Source organism: Phodopus roborovskii, unplaced genomic scaffold, assembly GCF_943737965.1.
Source record: "Phodopus roborovskii unplaced genomic scaffold, PHOROB, whole genome shotgun sequence".
Lineage (NCBI taxonomy): Eukaryota > Metazoa > Chordata > Mammalia > Rodentia > Cricetidae > Phodopus > Phodopus roborovskii.
This window is the reverse complement of record NW_026126517.1, coordinates 52,620,657-52,640,879: the sequence shown is the minus strand read 5'-3', so window position 1 is coordinate 52,640,879 and position 20,223 is coordinate 52,620,657. Positions and strand designations below refer to the sequence as shown.

The 20,223-nt window shown below is 38.5% G+C and overlaps 1 protein-coding gene across 16 annotated transcripts in view; it reads left to right on the top strand.

The window, feature by feature from the left end:
• Mlip (muscular LMNA interacting protein) overlaps positions 1 to 20,223 on the top strand; it is a 231,115-nt gene that overhangs the window by 94,218 nt on the left and 116,674 nt on the right. For 6 of the 16 annotated variants that reach the window (XM_051197984.1, XM_051197977.1, XM_051197982.1 and 3 more), the window contains exons 2-3: positions 10,476 to 10,631; positions 12,763 to 13,155. The exons of 1 other annotated variant lie outside the window; for it this stretch is intronic. In XM_051197984.1, the coding sequence (XP_051053941.1) occupies positions 10,476 to 10,631; positions 12,763 to 13,155 (549 nt within the window). Of the gene's footprint in view, positions 1 to 6,233; positions 6,403 to 10,475; positions 10,632 to 12,762; positions 13,156 to 20,223 lie in introns of those variants that run through there. 9 more of the 16 variants (XM_051197985.1, XM_051197978.1, XM_051197981.1 and 6 more) reach the window with 3 other exon arrangements.

The following is a 20,223-nucleotide window of genomic DNA, read 5'->3' as shown; positions in this document are numbered from 1 at the left end:
GTCAGTCACATTTCTGTGTCCTGCAGACTGTCTGGCAGACTCTTCTATGAAGCAGGAACCCTGTAGCAATGTCCATCTTGTATCAGCAGTCACTTTCCTGTGGGTTCTGCATGTCCAGTTTATATAGCATAATGTCAAACAGTCCAGTATCTTGCCCAAATGGCTAGTCTTGCCATATTGAATGCAAATTTCATAACATGTGTCTTCAAGGTCCCTCTTCCTTTCTGATGCAGGTGGTGTTGCCAGGAGCAGTTGTGCCTCACTGTTAAGAAAAACCCTAAACCATTTTAAATGCCATATTATGTAGGTCTATGAAAGGTTTGAAGAATGCCTATCCATCTCAAATACATCTCTGTGTATCTTAAAAACCTAACTAACTTAAGTTTTGACTATCATAGGTAACTATCTATAATGTGTATTAAATTATACATTACATTTTTAAATGAGCTATATAAACCCAATACCTAAACAAGAGGAGAAATATACACATCACAAAATTGACCTTAAATTATATCAATAAATGAAAATCCATTTTAAAACAAAGTATTCATCTCTATACCATAATCCCCCTTTTACCTTTAAAAGAATTGGTTGTGATCATTAACCATTTATAACCAAGCCCATTTAAATGAAACAAGCATTTATAAACAATATTTGGGAATTTGGGTGTCATTCTTTCCAAACTGCTTCCTGCTGGTAGGTGGTGCTGTCATGGGGGATCCAAAGGAGATGCAGAAATCCTGGCTGTAATCTATAAGGTTGCCTTGTCCCAACTGTTTCGAATGTTGGATCACTCTATTTCAGGGGGTCTTGCTTGAACAAACCACATTAGTCTAGAAGGAATCTTCAGCTTTTCATTTTCTGTGGAAACTAAATTAGAAATCCTTTTCCCTAGTAACTTGTCCTTAGACTTAAATTTTGAAGTCAGAGGATTTTTTTTTTCAAGCTGATAAATTTTATTTTCTCAGGGGAGGCTAATATAGGGCCGTGGGCAGGATGTGAGCAGGGTTTGAGCGTAGCCAGGGCATGGACACTGGCACATAGGCAGAGTGAGAAGGTCAGTAGAAGGAATGCCCTGAATTGTTTAGCTAACCTGTAATTGGCTGTAAATTGCAGCAGAGAGATAGCCCTGAGCTGGTTAGCTACTCTTTAACTGGCTGTTAAACTGCAGCAGGAGAAAGAGCACCCTGAGCTATTCTTTAACTGGCCGTGAGACCACAAGCCTGTACCTTAGAATGTTCTGCTGAACATTCTTTTTGTTTCTTTAAGAGGCAGTAATTTTCTGCCTGAGAGACTTGAGGTTATGAGGATGGTGATGGTCCCCAACAGTAGTAGGCATGGCATGACTCATTGTGACACTAGTGTCCACTTGCTGTGGGTGAAACTATTCTTCCCAGGCTGCTCTATATGAGACACTGACTTCTAGACTAAAGACCTTTAGACTAATATTCAAATATTCTCTACCTGTAATTGCACTGATTTTTATCTATGTCTACTCTACCCCTAAAAAGGAGTTAAGACTATTGTAGTTAATAGATTAGCATGAAAAGGGAGCTTATTATTTTAAAGAGATTTTGGTATTTTAACCTGTGGATGCTGACATGTGGAATAACATATTTAACTAGTAAAGAAAAATGGTGTGCTTAAAGAAATGCAGGCATCTGGGAAATACATTTGGTATTTCAGTGTTTTATTGATATGTATGTGAGCCTCAGTATATCATTTATTTCTCTGGCTTAATTTGTTGATTTGTAAAATGAACTATTGTGTCATAAAATTTGAAATATGTCAGTGTATCCGTCTGAACTTGATGTAGTAAAATTTAAACTCAACAGAAAGCAAATCTATAGTGATTAAACCGGTCTGAACCTGATTGAACTGGCTTGAACAGGATAAAACTGGTCTGAACTGGATAGAACTGGATTAAACAGGTCTGAATCAGTCTCAAACTGACTAAACTGGTCTGAGTTGGATTGAACTGGTTTAAACCGTTCTGAACCAATATGAGCCAGATCCAACTGGTCTGAAATGGATCAAACCGGTCTGAACCAGTCTCAACCAGTCTGAACTGGTTTGAAACGGATAGAGCCGGTCTGAACCAGATAGAGCCGAATAAAACAGGTCTGTACTGATCTGAACCGGATCAAACAGGTCTGAACCTGTCTAAATCGGTTTGAACTGGATAGAACCAGTATGAACCGGATCGAGCTAGTCTGAACTGGATAGAACTGGCCTGAACCGGATCAAACTGGTTATGCTCTCCTTTTCTTTTCTGATTTTGTTAATTTGCATATTCTCTCTCTGCTTTTTCATTAGTTTGGATAAAGGTTTGTCTATCTTGTTGAATTTCTCAAAAAAAACAACTCTTTTGTTGCAATGATTTTTTTTTTTTTTTTGTATTGTTTTCCTGGTTTCTTTTTTGTTGATTTCAGCCCTCAAATTGATTATTTCCTGGCATCTACTCCTCCAGGATGAGTTTGCTTCTTTTTGTTCTAAGGCTTTCAGTTGTGCTGTTGATTCTCTTATGTGACTATCCTCTGTTTTCTTCATATGGGCACTTAGTGCAATGAACTTCCCATGGTAACACTGCTTTCATGGTGTCCCATAAGTTCATGTATGTTGTGTCCTCATTCTTGTTGAATTTAGAAAGTTCTTAATTTCTTTCTTTATTTCTTCTTTGACCCAGGTGTGGTGCAATTGCACATTGTTCAATATCCATGAGTTTGTAGGGTTTCTGCAATTTTTGTTGTTGTTGAATTCCAATTTTAAAGCATGGTGGTCTGATAAGATACAGGGGACTATTCCAATTCTCTTGTATCTGTTGAGGTTTGTTATGTCATCTAGTATGTGGTCGATTTTAGAGAAGGTTCCATGTGGAGCAGAGAAGAAGGTATATTCTTTTGTGTTTGGATGGAATGTTCTACAGATGTCTGTAAAACCAAGTTGAGACATAACTTCTGTTAGTTCTTTTGTTTCTTTGTTGAGTTTCTGATTGGTGGTCCTGTCTAGTGGTGAGAGTGGGGTGCTGAAGTCTCCCACTATACATGTGTGAGGTTTTATGTGAGGTTTGAGTTTTAGTAGTGTTTCTTTTACGAATGTGGGTGCCTTTGTATTTGGGGCATAAATGTTCAGAATTGAGACTTTGTGTTGATGGATTTCTCCTGCGATGAATATGAAATGACCGTCATCATCTCTTTTAATTAATTTTGGTTTGAAGTCTAACTTGTTAGATATTAGGATAGCTATACCTGCTTGCTTCTTGGGTCCATTTGATTGGAAAATCTTTTCCCAACCCTTTACCCTGAGGTAATATCTATCTTTGAAACTTGGATGTGTTTTTTGTATGCAGCAGAAGGATGGATTCTGTCTTTGTATCCATTCTGTTAGCCTGTGTCTTTTTATAGGTGACAATTAATGTTGAGGGTGAGTAAGGACCATTGATTGTTAATGCTTGTTTGTTTTAGATTTGTTGTTGGCAGTGGTATTTGAACATATTTGTCCTGCTTTACCCTTGCGTTCTGGTGTAGTGAGATTATCTGTTGTCTACGTCTTTGTGAGCATTGTCAACTTTCTTGGGTTTGAGTTTTCCTTCTAACACTTTCTGTAGTCCTGGATTTGTAGATACGTATTGTGAAAATCTGGCTTTGTCATTAGATATCTTGTTTTCTCCATATATAGTGATTGACAGTTTTTCTGGGTATAGTAGCCTGGGCTGGCATCCGTGGACTCTTAGTACTTGTAGAACATCTATCCAGGACCTTCTGGCCTTGAGGTTTTCCATGGAGAAGTCAAGTGTAATTTTGATAGGTCTGCCTTTATATGTTACCTGTCCTTTTTCCTTTGCTGCTCTTAATATTCTTTCTTTATTCTGTATGTTAGGTGTTTTGATTATTATATGTCGAGGGGTCTTTTTTTCTTTGGTCCAGCCTATTTAGTGTTCGGTATGCTTCTTGTACTTCCATGGACATGTCTTTCTTCAAATTGGGAAAGTTTTCCTCAATGATTTTTATTGAATATGTTTTCTGCACCTTTAAGCTAGGCTTCCTCACCTTCCTCTATGCCTATTATTCTTAGGTTTGGCCTTTTCACAGTGCTCCACATTTCCTGGATGTTTTGTGTTAAGGATTTGTTGGATTTATGATTTTCTTTGGTAGATGAATCTATTTCCTCTAGTTTATATTCCGTGTCTAGATTCTCTCTTCCATCTCTTGAATTCTGGTGGTTATACTTGCGTCTGTAGTTCCTGGTCTTTTGCCCAGTTTTTCTATTTCCAGCATTCCTTCAGTTTGTGTTGTCTTTATTTTCTCTATTTTAGTTTTCAAGTCTTGAACCATTTCCTTCACCTGCTTAATTGTTTTGTCTTGGCTTTCTATACTTTCTTTACTTTCCTTAAGAAATTTGTTGATTTCTTCCAATTTTTTGTTTGTTTTTTTTCTTCCATTTCTTTAAGGGATTTTCTCACATCTTTTATGAGAGCCTCTAACATTTTTATGATGATAATTTTTAAGTCGTTCCCTTCTGTTTCATCTGCTTTATTGTGTTCCAGTCTAGTTGGTGTAGATTCCCTAGATTCTGGTGGTGTGATGCTTGTCTTTCTGTTGTTAGTTGTTTTCTTGTATTGCTGTCTTCCCATAGCTTTTTCTAGTAAGTGTTGTTGGGGCCCTTCCCTCTCTCTTGGTACTTCCCTGGTGGGCTTAGGTGGGTCAGAGGTTCGATTTCTGTCGCTCTGGGTGGTCCAAGCTCTCTAGGAGGTCTCTCTTCAGGCAGGGGCCTGGCGATGGGGGTCATGGATCCTGAAGGCTGGGACTCAGGATGTTCCTTGTGCCTATAGGCAGATCTAGCCTGGGCCTGCCTGGCACTCTCCAGCTGAGGCCTCTTTAGCAGACCTGCTATGGGGGTCAATTATCCTACTGGCAGGAACTCAGAGTGGTCCAACAGAGATGGGTGAATCTCTGGGAGGTGCCAGGAACTCCAGTAGAGGACTGGTGGTGGGGGTCAGAGACCAGGCAGGTGGAAATTACAGGTGGTCCCTTGTGGATAGGCAGGTCTCCTGTGTTCAGAGCCACTCCTGGATGTTCCCTGAAGGTGTCTGGATTGTTGGCTCCACCCTCTGTCCCAGTGCTCAACCAGAGTGGTGGGACAGTGGGCAGAGTAAGGCACAGGGTAGGGGGAGGGTAGGCTATCGGTGGAGGTGGGTGGGGGTGTATCAGAGCTCCAAGAGCACTCTTGATGGGGGCAGGACACAGGAGCAGGGGGATCTGGTGCCAACCCAGGGAATTCCTGAGGAAGGGGAAGGGTGTAGGGGAGAGTCCACCAGAATTGGTCTCAGACTCACCTCTAGCCAAGGCCTGGAGATAGAGGACAAAGGCTGGGCTGACACTCAGGATATTTCTGCACCGATAGGCGGATCTAGCTGGGCCGTCTTTCACTTCTTATGCACAAATATAGATAGCCAATACTTGTAGAAAAACAAATCAATGCTTAAAAAATAGAAATACTCTAAGCTGATGACTACAATCAATCGCATGAGAAGCATTTGCGAGTCATTTATCAGTAGTCAGGGAAGTCACTGTCTTCCAGAAACAGTGGAGGGGAATTTTGTTTTGAGAACTGTTTGGTAACAAGCTCTATTTTAGAGCTACTTTTGTTTAACAGCAAAAATTGAGTCACTCGGATGCTCCTGTATCATTGGCTGCTGGTCACATACTAAGGACTCGTCATTGAAATGATCACTGTGTTTTCCAGTTCTTTATTTAGACACTGTGTTTGCATGTGTTTGTACCTCTGAATGTTCTCTGCAAGTGTGGCCAACTGATCACGGAGACTGGCAGATGCCAGGGCCCTTCAATCAGTGTCTCATTGCTGTACAATCTGGCTTCTCCCCTTTCTTTCACAGAATGCATGATTGGACTGCATGCATGAAAGGAAAAGAGGGCAAACACATATAGGTGGCAATTTTTCACTTCCACTGATCCCATTTTAGCTGTCAGTGTGACCTCTTGTGAAGTTCCAAATGTAAAAATTGTCAAAACAAATCCCTTGGAGATGAAAAATATCCAACTCAGTGAAGAATCTGCTTTGTCTTCTTTTAGATTCCACCCCCAAACTGTGTATGTGTGTGTGTGTGCTCATGCATATGCATGTGGGTACATGTGTGGAGCGTGTGCATATTCGTATGGGTGCATGTGTGTGTGTGTGTGTGTGTGTGTATGCGCGCGTGCGTGCCTGTGTGCCTGTGTTGTTTTAGTAACAGGCTCTCTTCCCACCTTAGTCATTGGTTTGCTCACTCCCTTATGTGATGAATCAATGCTTCCAGAACAGGGGCTTCTGAGTAACTGCGGGAACAATTACTTCCAAATGACCTCCTGCATCTTAGCGGGGAGCATTGAGACCACACCCAAGGTAAAAGGAAGCCTTTGCTTAACGATTTCGGTAACTTTTAAAGATACTGTCTTCCTAGTATATGCCAGAGGGTGTGAGGGTAATCTACCCGGGTGCCGATAAATCTGTCTGTGTATCGAAATGAGATGTTATCTAGTTAGAGAAACGGGCAAACGATAAAGACAGAACTGCTCATTGGGCAAAGGAAAATGCTGAGGATGCGCTTGGCATAGACTTAATGCTAAGAATGCTTGTGATGCCTTATCTTAGTAAGAGGCTAGTGGCCCTCTGTACTGCTGGTGCCAATATGGGGAGTGGGAGGGGGGACAGAACTTTTAGGGAAATAGGAGAAACAAATGCACAAAGCTTGAAGCCAAGCAAAGGAGCATACAGCCTGTAAGACAGGGGTGAAAACCATTTCTCACATTACTAGCCTGTGTGGTGAGAAGGGGGTCAGGTATTTCAAGCCAAATCTAGAATACTATTTTAATTCACTTAGTTCTTATTTCTATTACTAAAATAGTTTCTCAGTCATCAGATGTTTAAATGGCATTGGCAGCTGAAAGCGTTAATTGGCAATTAAGAAGTGAATGCCATTAACTTGCATCTGCTTCTGCTTTGTTGGAAAAATGATTTTTTTTGTCGCCATAGCGATTCATTTTGGGGCTCTGTTGGATCTGCCACACAGTATGCAGTAGATGGTAAATGGCTTTTTTCCTCAACTGAACAAGGGATTCAGCAGTGTCTTTTCAAGTGAACCTTAGATGTCTGGTAAGATACAGGTGATAAGGAAAGATGGTGAAAAGAGCTCTGCGCTAATTTTGCTGTACTTTCTTGAAAGTAAATAGCAAAGGGTTGCCCTTTCCTGATGTTCTGAGAATGTTATATGGACAGGAGTTAATCTCTGAATTTAGTTCTATTCAGTAGTAACTCAGGAAGATAAGCCTTTAATCATATATAAACCTGCCTATCTATCTATCTATCTATCTATCTATCTATCTATCTATCTATGACATATATATTTGTTCAGCTAAAATAAGGAAGTGGAATTGTCTTCCTACGTTGCTGAAAGAATTTTACTTAGGGTTCAGAGGTTTCTGTGGGGGAGAATATAATGATAAAATTGAAGTCAACCATCTTGCTTCTGTTCAGTTGCCCCCCCCTCCTTAATCATGAAGTCTTGTTTAGAAAGCCTCTGTGCTACTCTGATACAAGCCCATCTTCATTCATGTGCTAGTTTCACTTTATACTTGGTTCTTGTTTTATTCTCTAAAACTATAGCTTCTAACTTTTAAAAAGTCTACAGGTTGTGAAGTATTACATTTAGAATTCTGTGCTATAAAGACGTAAGACAAGTTTAACTGGACAATTGTGTAAGCAAGGCCTTTGGAGAAGTAAGTTTTGATCACTGTATATGCTTTAGAAAGTATAGTTACTTATTGTTTATTAAGTGTCTGTGGGTTTTGTAACCCCAGGTATTCATACTGAAGTCTTCATATAGAGCTATTTATTTTCTTTTGGATAGACTTCAGTTAGGCTAAGTCATTTTGTGAGAAAATGAGGGCAGGTATAAATACAACAAGGTAGGATGATTATTTGATGATTATTTGAATTACTGTAGCTACTGCAGGAAGCAGGAAGAGATGGATGCTGCTACTGATCTGGCTTCTCTTATCTTTCTTTTCTGTTTGGAACTCTGATGCATTGGCTGGTGATGCCCATATTCAGGCACATTGTCTCCTGTCAGTTAAGCCTTTCCAGAGGTAGTCTCCTCGCCACACCAGTCCTTGCATCTCCTAAGGGATTTCAAAAATCCCATCCAATTGACAGTGAAGCTCAACCGCCAAGTATCCTCAGGGGTCCCTCTCACAATCACTCTCCGTCCCAGAAAGTCATTGTTTAAGATTAGACATGTAAGCAAATCTCCCTAGGATAATCTAGAAAGTCTGTAGCATTAAGTGTTATTGATTAGCCTAAGACTTTCCTAGCCTTATAAGGGCTCTAACATTTCTTCCCAATAGAGATAAAGTGACTTATTACTTTCTGATGATGAGCTAATGCTTGTGAATCTGACCTGGCTATCTTACAGGCTAATCACAAATAATTTTAAATGTTTATTTTGTTCATATTATTTGTCCTTTCAAACTTCTTTCAGATAATCCCCCTTCTGACCCATGTAACTTCATAAACTTTGTCTTAAAGAAAAGAAAGGAAGGAAGATGAAAATAAAATATAGAAACCTGTTTACTGGTAGGAATGGGGTATGAAGTCACCCACTATCATTGTGCCCTTTTTCTCAGGTCATCTTCTTAAGGTCAATGCCCAGACTTCATAGTCTGTCAGAATTTCTGTATTATTGTGTGCGTGTGTATGGTTTTTTTTTTTGGGGGGGGGGACACCTCTTACTTACTTTTTTAGAGTAAAATATAGATTTTAAAACTGACCAAAATTGAGCACATGCATAGTTAACACTGAAGACTCAATGCTTAGAGAGTTTCTCTGTCAGAATTGATGCATGGCAGGGACTCACATGGAACCTGCCTTTCTATTGAAAATGAGACCATCCTGCTCACACAAACAATGGTTTCACAGAAGGCAAGGGGGCATGGTTTTCCTCTAGGATGGTTAGATTGCCAGCCTCCCCAAATTATGATGGAGTGACTCCTTCCTGGCATTCTCAAGCATCTTTCAATTTCCCTACCAAATCTTGAATTAAAAAATGTCACACACACACACACACACACACACACACACACACACACACACACACATATGCCTGTGTGGTCTGTGCAAGTATGAGCATTGGTACCTTAGAGTCTAGATGAGGATGTTGGTTCCCCTGGAGCTGGAGTTCTAGGTGATTTTGAGCTGGAGGTTCTAGTTCAGATCCTCTCTCAAAAGTTGTATGTTTTCTTAACTACTGAGGAGGCATCTTTCAACTTCTTTGATTTTTGAACTCTATCCTCAACTATTGAGTTGTTTTAATGACTAGATCCTCATTTCTTATAGTTACTCAGATAAAAAATTTTACACTCATTTTAAATCTTTGCTATCTCCTGTCCTTCACCTCCATTTACATATTTTCCTTAAAAAAAAAGATAACTAGAATTTAACACATCTTATCATTATTACCATCAGAATGAACCCAAGTTTGTTCCACTGTTTTCTTGTTCATGGTATTCTATGAAGCCTGGTACAAAGTCTTCATAGCACTTGTGAAACTACTATACGTTTTGCACATTTATTTATTACTGTTTGCCTCCCTCCACTGGGTAAATTCACGACAGTAGGTATTTACCTTCATTGTTAAATTACCAGTCCCTGAAGTTGATGAAACTTTGTTGAATAAGGAAATAACAAGGCAGTGTGCCCAAGTGGGGGCCAACTGTAGCAGAAACATCAGAGAAGGAGTGAAGAGCATGGGGCAGAAGGGATCGAGGTGTGGGGATAGGTGTGGGATTCAGGAATCTGGAAACACAGGTCCCTTCACACTGTGTGCATATCCTTTTCTATTTGTGAGTTGTCTGGTGACTGTTTCCTATTCACTATTATAGCCTTTCTTTCTGGGGACACAAAACAAGCACTTCGTGAAGTTACTTTTAAATCAATTAAATACAAATGAACCAGAAGGCACATCCTTTAGAGCAGAAGCTGATATTCTGATAGGCATCTTTCACTTTTTAAGCCCATACTTTAGCATGAATATGATGCATATTTGAATTTTCTTGCATGTTTCTTGGTTGTAAGTCAATAATCCGAGTCTATTACCTTAGTGCTACATGAATAGATGACACATTTGAAGTAGATTAGTTTGTGTGTTTAGAATGGCATCTCTGTACATAGTAGGGACTCAGAATAGCTTTCCAGGTTGCTGCTGTGTGCTGTGCCCAGGGGTGGGGGGCAAAATGCTTTCCTTATTATGGAGTCTTAAAGGGGGTTCTCATGCACTATGAGTATTTTTATGTATATTTTATTGGCATCAGTACAGGACAGCAGGCAGCTTATTAAAGTGAACCAGACAAATATGGAACATGAAAAATAAAGCTAGGAACCTTTGGCAAGGCTGAAAGTCTAATTTCTTACATATCTCATAGGTCTCTCCTGGAGATTCTGAAGCCAAACCTCTGATCTTCACATTTGTCCCTACTGTCAGAAGACTACCAACCCATATTCAGTTGGCTGACACTTCCAAATTCCTTGTTAAAATTCCAGAGGAACCAAGTGATAAGAGCCCAGAAAGTGTTAATAGGGTAGGATTGTTTTTCTTCTTTTGAAATTTTGAATGACAACCTAAAATTATCTATAATAATGACTTGGAAATTTGTATCAATGTGTATTTCCTCTGTTTAAAATAATATGATGTGAACTCTAAGGATGCTTAAAATATGCTTCTGAGAGCTGAAGGTTTAGCTCTATAGTGGAGCATGAGTTTAGCCTGAGCTCCAGGATTGCCATGCGTTTGCATATGCATATATATATGTATTATATATATATATATATATATATATCAGAACAAATGTATAAAGTCTTATGTCTCTTATTATGTGTCCTCAAACATATTGCCATCCCAACCTTCTTAAATCGTCAAGTGTCAAGAGCTTACCACAGCCAAACAGTGCCATGCTTCCAAGTTCTCTCTGTCTCCATTGAGTGTGTCCATGCGTAGAGTGTATAATCTCCTTTAATCATCTTAAAGAAAGTTGACATTATCTTGCTTGTTTGCTTGTGAGCCTGTCCTTTAATGGCTGAATCATCATTCCATCTCAAAATTGATATTGATATTCTCACCTCATTTTATACATGAAGAAAGCAATAATGATTTCAGGTGACATGCATAGAAGATCATGCTAGTAATACATTTCAAGAGGATAATAACAACTCACAGGACAATGAAAGTAAAGATAAGAAGAGTGTATGGTGAAACCCAAGGTAGTGGTAAATGTTGTGAAATAAGCTACCTCAGAGTAAACAAACAAACAAACAAACACAAAATGGAGGAAGACACAGAAAGCCACATATGACAAGTTTCACCTGTGTCATTTAGACTGCAACAGTATCAGGAGCAGCCAAACACGGTGGGCTGGGATTATGAATTGCCTCTTCAATTCAGTTGTACTTACTCAGTTTTTGACTTCTGTCTCTATTCATGTAACACATACATTTTAGCGGATGTTAAATTGACCGCCATCGTTGAACTTGTTAGTATTTAGTGACTTACTTTTTTTCTTCTGAACTAATTTGAACATTATAGGAAAGTGGTTTAAAAAGAACAATCACAGAATGGTAATTAAAATAAGGAATAGGTGTTGGGTTTTATAGGCACTGTCTGTCAATGGCTGTTATGATAGAAAAAGAAATTTGATAGCTTGATAAAACTATAATAATTTGGATCTTGTAAAAATTCTGACTATTCATAGAAAACTGTATAGAAAAACTGAAAATTCCCAGTTCAAAGTGACAGCTCAAAATGAAATAATGTACTGAAATAAAACCCCCACACTTTACATTACGTTTGTCTGTATCTTTATACATGGGCATGTACATCTTGTCAATGTCAGAATGAGTCTAGGGCAGAGATGTCCTATAGTGTGTTCCTCAGTTGCTTTTCTACCACATCTTTTGAGACAGAGTCTCTCAACTGAACCTGGAGCTCACCATTTTGGCTAGAATGGCCGACTGGCTGCTTAGCAAGCTCTGTATCCACAGTGATGGTGTTATACATATGTGTGCATCACTTAGGTTTTCTTTTTGGGTGATAGAGATCTGAAATCAAATATTCATACTCCTATAGTAATTGTTTTATTCACTCACACATCTCTATAGTCCCTGTATCTTAAAAAAAAATGTCCCATTCATAAGGTCCTTCCAATTAGCTTACATTTTTCATCTGACAATTGATGTACTTGGTATTAGTGTTACCTTTCCTTTCAAAAGTTTGGAAATTTATTTTATTTTGGTATTTTTTATGGGACCCCCCCCCAACATCATTGTTAGTAAAGGATGTGCTGGTTGTGTGATAGTTTACTAAAACCTTGTCCAATCCACATGACAGCTGCTTTGTGAATATCTTCATTGATCACCCTTCTTGCTCTGTCTTCCCTGATTCCTTTTCTCTCTCCCTTCCTCATGATTTATTGGGAAGCAGTAAACTTTACTTGTTGATGTTAAGTCTGAACTCTAAGTCTTTTGGAGCTGGGGAGGTACAAACAAATGAGCTAGTAAGAGGAAGCATGTGTTTCAGATCATTTCTCTCAGGCAAGCCTGGTATTGTAATGCATTAAAAACCTTTCAATGAGTGGGTTAAACTTTTTAGCAAAGTTTAACAAAAAGATGCATCTGTCACCCCTTGTCAACATTTTTATCTTCCTACATTTGTTGCAGTTTGAGTACAGTGACCATATGACCTTCAGCTGTGAGAGCAAACAGGAGAGAGACCAGAGGATACTGGCTTATCCCTCATTGTTCAGTGGAAGGAATTCACAAGGACCGAAATTTGATAGGAACGAACCAGAAGGAATGCAGAAAGGTGACCTCTTCAAAGCAGAATATGTTTTTGTTGTGGATTCCGATGGTGAAGATGAAGCTACAAGCAGACAAAGTGAACAAGGACCCCCAGGGGGAACAGGCAACATAGCTACCAGGCCCAAGTCTCTGGCTATTTCTTCCAGTCTGGCTTCTGATGTGGTTCGTCCCAAAGTACGTGAGGTTGATTTCAAGGCCTCATCACATCTGGAAATTCCTCATGGGATGACCCCTAAGCAAAAGCATGGACAGGTAGGTGCCATTTTCATTATCTTTTGTTGTGGGCATCTGCAAACATTCCCTGTTTAAAGAATAGGTGACTCTCAAAACTATTAAAACCTCCAAACCTCAAGATTACAATAAACACAGTATAAATAAGCATTGAGAAGTCGATGTGACTGGAAATTATACCGTGAATCAATTAGATAGAAAATATAACACAGTTAGCCAGAGTAGATTTGGGAAAATACTGTATTTTCCTTTTGAGCAATTTTTTGGAGAAGGCTGACTTGAGTATGGGGATTGCTGGGGAAATCAAGAAGCATATTTCTTCAATATGAAATATCCAAGAAGTATTAAATATATCTAAGGAGTAAACACAGTACTTTTAAACCAATAAAGGAGTAATAAAAGGAAAGAGCACTATGTAAGGAACAGAATATTGTCATGTATGTCTTAAGGAAAGTGTGTGGTTCTGGAATATGATAAGACAGAACTGCCTTGAATGAAGCTGGGAAGAATATCCCATTCTGAAATTTATCAGTGAGATAGCAGCATCTTCTAAGATGGAGAGCCAATATTGTGGTAGGAGAAGCCTATTCAGTGATGGCAACAGAGATGGGAAGGGAGTTTGAAGGAAGACATGGGAAGAAGATTCTGATGCTGATTGGCTGCTGAGTATAACTGAAGTGCCAGGTGCCTCTGAAATGGAAGGTGTGGTTGGAAGGCCAGGGCCACAGAGGCTGACTTTGAAGGTGCTGCAGGAAGAGGTCTCACTGCCTGACAGTGGACAGTGAACTGGTTCTAAGACATCCTGTTTAGATTCTAGCAATTCAAACCCTTATATGCATTATCAGGTAGCTTGAAGGGTATTTTTATTTTTTATTTATTTATTTTGTAGTGTAGTTTTTTTTTTTTTTTTTTTTTTTTTTGTGGTATTAGGATTTAGCAAGATGGTAGAATAGGTCTTCTACATTTCTTGTCACTCATGTCTATTCCTGCAAACTTCCCTGATTCCTGATGCTGTAATTTTTATTACTTTCAAGCACTGAGTATACTTCACTGCTGTTTAGTAATGGCAGATGCTCATTAAGGTATTGCTATTGTGGATCTCAGTATATAAAACATCTCTCTCACACATGTCTTTTATCTTTAAATTTTTTTTATGAGTATGGTGTTTTTGTTTTTTTTTTTTTTTTTTTTTTTTTTTTTTTTTGTGACTGTATATCTGTGTACTATGCCTTTTGCCCCTGGAAGCCAGAGAGAGCTTTGGATCCTCTGGAATTAGAGTTATATAGATGGTTGTGGGCTGCTATGTCAATGTTGGGAATTGAACTCAGGTTCTCTGCAGCTGCCATTAACCACTGGCCATCTCTCCAGTCCCTAAAATATTATTTCTTAGAAACTTATTTTCAGTGAGGTACTGACACAAAGTAGTGCAGTAATGTAAGTCAGGGTGTTCTCAAAAGGCAGCACAGACTCAGACATTGCTTTCTCAGACATTGCCTCAGGAAATTGGATAAATAAGCGAAAGGATTGCCATAGATTTCTGTTGCCAGGGAAGACAATAGAAGGTGGTCACTTCTATAAGAGTAATAGCACAATAACAATAAATTTAAAGCATTCTGTTGAAGAAATTTGGAGATTTTATTTCTTCTTTTCCTGTTCATTGATTTATTTAATTGAACTGGTCATTTATTTTGCTTTGTGTAGTCAAATATAGTGAGGTCAAAGTAGAGGATGAGTTCATATTTAGGAATATTTTTTCCTGGAAGATAGATGAAGTTACCTAAGTGCCAAACAAAAAAATAGAAATCAACCTAGTTCCTTAGTAGCTGAGGATTATGGTTACAAGCTATAGGGAGGTGCTGGATCCTGATGTCAGAAAACTGATACTTGATTTTCTGTGAAGATGTAGATCATGATGAGGTAAGGACAGCTACTATGGACAAGCATAAACTAACAAGAAATGACTAGAATAGCAATTAAGACAGTAGTGGGAGTTTGTAAAAATTTGACAACAAATTCCAAGACTGGTTGCTAGATATTAACAACATTTGTTTTTTCATTTAAAAATGTAGTCAATGAAGTAAACCTCTGATTTTTCTTATAAAGAAAAACAAACCCATAAGTTAGTAAGTTAGTATTACTGGTTAGTCAGAAACAAGGTATTCCTAAAGAATGTCTTCAACTCTTCACCTGGCCTTTGCCCTTTCCATAGTCTAGACTCTTAATCTAGCCACATCTTGCATTGTTTTTCTTTAGCTCTTGTGAATTATCACTCAGTATAAACAGCTCACTCATTCATTGCTGATTTCTTGGTTTCTCTGTTGAATGGTGTCTTCCCAGAACTCACATCTATGTTGTTTGATACTGATGCTTATCTTTAGCTGGACCACTTCCTGGAGATGAGTTAGTGCTCCTCTATTTTTGTGATTTTCTTTGAGGGTGGATTTAAGAAAAATCTCTACCATTCATTGTTCCTTTCTACCTTTAACAATTGATTTTCTTCTTTCTTAATTAGATTTAAAATAACTTTAAATAAAGACTTATTTCTGTTAATTTCTTTAGAGAAGTCCTTTGTGTGAAACTGGGCTTCACTAAGGTATAGAAAAAAATATTGCTAAAGTCACATTATGTTCTTCTCTGAAGTCCTTGCTCAGATACTAACCCCATGAAATTCGTTCCAGTGCCCTTAGTGAGTACAACTCTTCCCCAGAACAATTCTGATACTTCTTTAACATACAGTTTTGAAATGGCCACAGTACAGCATGCATTGTTACTATTTGGCACATGTCTCAACTCCCTTAACAGTTTTTAATGTCCTTAAAGATGTAGCTCATTTTTTATTTGTGTTAAACATTTTGTTACCTATTGACTTGATGTATTCTAAAAATATTAATGTAAATTTTGTGGTTTGGTATATCCCAAATATGATAACTCTTGTAAAGGAAAACATTTAGTTTGAGTGGCTTACAGTTTCAGAGTGTTAGACCATTATCATCATGGTGAGACATGGCAGCATATAGGCAGACATGGTGCTGGACAAGGAGCTAAGATTTCTACATCTTGAGTGACAGGCAGCAGGAAGTGAATTGAGTGCCTCACTGTGAGTAGTTTAAGCATATGGGACCTCAAAACTCACCTCCAACAAGGCCACACCTACTCCAAAAAAGCTGCCGTCTTGGGTGCCATTTCTTTTAAACCACCACATTCTAGTTCCTGGTCCCCAAAGTCCTGTAATGATATCATAATGCAAAAATGTATTCAGTCCAACTTCAAAAGTGCCCATAGTCTATAAAAGTCTCAAACTAATTTAAAAGTCTAAAGTTTAAAGCAAGATTGAAAACAAGCTGGGCAAACTTCAACGTCTACATCTCCATGTCTGATGTCAAAATGCAATTCAGATCTCCAACTCCTTTCATGTTTGCTGACTGCAACATACTTTTCTTACTTGGGCTGATTATATTCCTTGTTAGCCACTCTCCTTCACAGCAGGGATCCCACTGCTATGTCATCTCCAACATCTTGGGATCTCTAAGGCAATTCAAGCTGCACCATCACAGCTTCATGTAATGGCATCTGTAGGCCTCCATTCACCTCAGACTCATGCTTGGCCTCAGTGGCTTTCTTTAGTCATGGAGGGAAATTCCATTATCCTTTTTTTTTTTTTTTTTTTTTTTTTTTTTTTTTGAATCCTTGACTCTAAAGCCAGAACCAGGTGGCCAGCTAAAACTGCTAAGTTCTACTGCTTGTTTGGACTGGAACATGGCCTCCTTGCTTAATTACATCTTCTCCAGCTTTCTGTTTTCCACGGTTTCCTTCACTGCCTAAGCTTGGCTCTCCAGGAACTAGATCTGTAGATTGAGCTGGCCTCAAGCTCAGAGATCTACCTGCTTCTACCTCTGGAGTGCTGAGATTAAAGGCGTGCACCACCACACCCAGCTCTAGGCTTTTCTTTAATTCCTTTTCACAAGTTGGATACTTAATTGGGTGGGATCTTGCCTGAGGTAACTACTCTCCCCCCCCTTTTTTTTTTTTATTTTTTTAACTTGATTAGCTTCTTGAAGACAGGGTTTAGTTTCTGGTGTTCCCTTTCTGCTCAAATTGTACATTTTGTATTTTTACTTTCTTAACTTTCTCCTTTTCATTACAAATCTTCATAAGAGTGATTGCTCAATACCATACCACAGAGTCAATACTAGGCTGTTCTGAGAGTTCCCCTGGAATTAATCCCAAACTGTTCATTTTAGTCTTGGACAGACTTTTTTGAAAAGGGCATAAGCCAGCCACATTCTTCACCAAAATATCACAAGAACAATCTCTAGGTAAGATACTAAAATTCTCTAAAACCTCTTGAGTCAGTCCCCCACAATTCAAATCATTCTAGGTACCAGTGTATTTCATGGACTTACTAGGATGGCCCATTAAGCAGTTCTTAAAGTATACTGCTACTCTCCTAACCCACAGTACCAAAGTCCAAATTTTTAAACAATAACATGGTCAGGCCTATCACAGCAATACCCTAGTCCCTGCTACAAACTTCTGTCTTAGGGTTTCTATTGCCATGAAGAGACACCATGACCAAGCTAACTTCTATAAATAAAAACATTTAATTGGTTTCAGAGGTTTAGTCCATTATCATGGTGGGGCATGGTGGCATGGGCAGACATAGTCCTGGAGAAGGGGCTGAGAGTTCTACATCTTGAGCTGCAGGCAACAGGAAGTTAACTTAGTGTCACACTGTGAGTAGCTTAAGCATAGAAGACCTCAAAGCCCACCCCCCCCCACAGTGACACACTTCTTCCAACAAGGCCACACCCACTCCAACAAAGTCATACCTCCTAATAGTGCCACTCCCTTCAGAGGCCATTTTCTTTTAAGCTACCTCAAAGTGGAATATTTAAGTGAAAGCACATACTTTAAAAAAATAAATAAACCAATAAGTAAAATCAGTAAATGAAGTGTGAATAAAAACCAAATATGCTATTGAAAATAAAACAAATAATTGAATAAAAAATCTCAACTGAAACTTAGAATAGATTTAAATGTTCACAAAAAGGCTAAAAAGAATTTTCATGTATATAAATAAGAGACTTTCCAAAAAGGAAGTTTGTAATTGAAATATAAAACAAGAATAGTAAAGTGGGTCATTTCAAGCCCTTTAACTTTGAAAATTAGGGGATTATTTGATGACCTTTGGGAAAAGAGTGTGCGTAGAGTCATAGGACAGATAGAGCTAAAAATAGATGGGAAGTGAGGTCAGGGAAGTCATTGTTTAGGAGTCACAGACACAGAAAACAGACACCCTAGCACTGATGAAGCCTTGAGCATAGATGTTCATTGATTAGATTTTAAAGGTTCAATTTTATGGATTAAAGCTAGAGTTAGGAATATCAGACAAGGTTATTTTATTGGTTCAGATAAGAAAGGCCAAGAATTGTCCTGGTGGCTTTATATGTGTATGCCATAGAGAGAAGAGGACCAGCCACTAGTAGAAGGGCACATTTCAATGATATAATGATTGCTGTTAGGATAATGGGGGTGTTTTCTAAAGGATGTAATGATTCTGGGGAGGGTGTAGTTGTGGAGGACCAGCATCTGGCAATGCCCACATCTCAGATAACAGAGCAGTCACTTTAGCTTTGATGTAGACACTCTCAAATCTCTTTGGCACATTAGAAAAAGTGAATGTTGGAAGCCACAGCTAACTTCAGATTTACTAAAATAAATTACAAGGCAGTTCTCTAATAGCATGGCTGTTTAAAGAATGTGGAGCCTCTGTGATACATGATGCAGTGATTAAGTTCATCTACTTTAGGATAGTAGCACATTGCAAACATATTCTCTCATTAGAGTTCTGATACTGCATCCAAAAGTTTAGGACAGCCTTTTGAGAAGAGCGTCCTGAGAATGCATTTGGAGGAAGCATGTGGTTAAGAGATGGAGGAAATGAGAGATGAGAGTGCTGGCAATAAGTACAGTCAGCACCAGAGGAATGTCCAAACAATGTGGGGGAAAGGACGGGATGGTGGAGAACACAGCATAGTTATTAATGGGGGAACATGAACGGGGATACACTGTATATTTCAATGAAAAAATTTACCATTGCTGGTGTTGGCAGAGGGTTTAGAGGTGAAATGAAGGGACTATTCCAAGTTACTGACTGAGAATTTGGTGAGTGACCCTCTCTTCCTTCTCCATGAAATTATTCATTTATGTCTTTGCCTCTTTTTATATAAAAGGAATAAAAATGATATGGACTCAGTATTGTGAATTTTTTACAATTAATGATGAATCTATGGTATCTAGAAAGTATATAACGTTATGGTGTTACACTTATATGTTAGTGTAAATTAGAATAATATAGTGCATTTGGAAATTGCTAATGAATATATTGTAAATATATTCAAATGCCAACTAGAAATTATAAGTAAAATTACATGTAGATCAACATAGTAAATATTATTAAACATCAGTGTTTTAGAATTTTCTCACCAATTAACTCTTAAAATGTGTGACAAAATTCTGAATTTTTATTAGGAAAAATATCCCATAGTGCAGTAGGATGTTAGGGACATAGAGGCTTGTACTCAGAGAAAGTTCCAGGGAAGACTTTTACTAATGTAAAAAATTATTAGCCTATGTTTTTAACATGTTGGCAATTTGGTAAATAATAGAGATAAATTGATAGTTTATTGCCTATGTTGAAGCTCTTAGAAAACAGCATTGATAGAAATATAGCAAAGAGAAGGAAGAACAAAAAAATGTGGGTGGGGTAGAATGCAGGCCAGAGACAGATGTAAATATCCATTGCTTGTAAAACGTTGTTGAGAGATACCTAATTCACAGAGAACAACAGTGAGCATCAGGCATGCCCTGCTGTCCGCTGATCTCAGTTCCAGTAGCTATGTTCTTCAGCTCCGTGCATGTCCCCTTGTGGAGTTGCCTTTCTTATTTTCTGGGGAGGAGTTTTCATCAGAATCCAGCATGTATTTTTCCAGAAATATGGGTGTTTTTCAAGATTGTGTGTTTTCCCTTGAGGAAAGTTGAAATAAAATGGTTTTCATGGGGGAGGGTGGGTGGAAAGATAGTTGGATT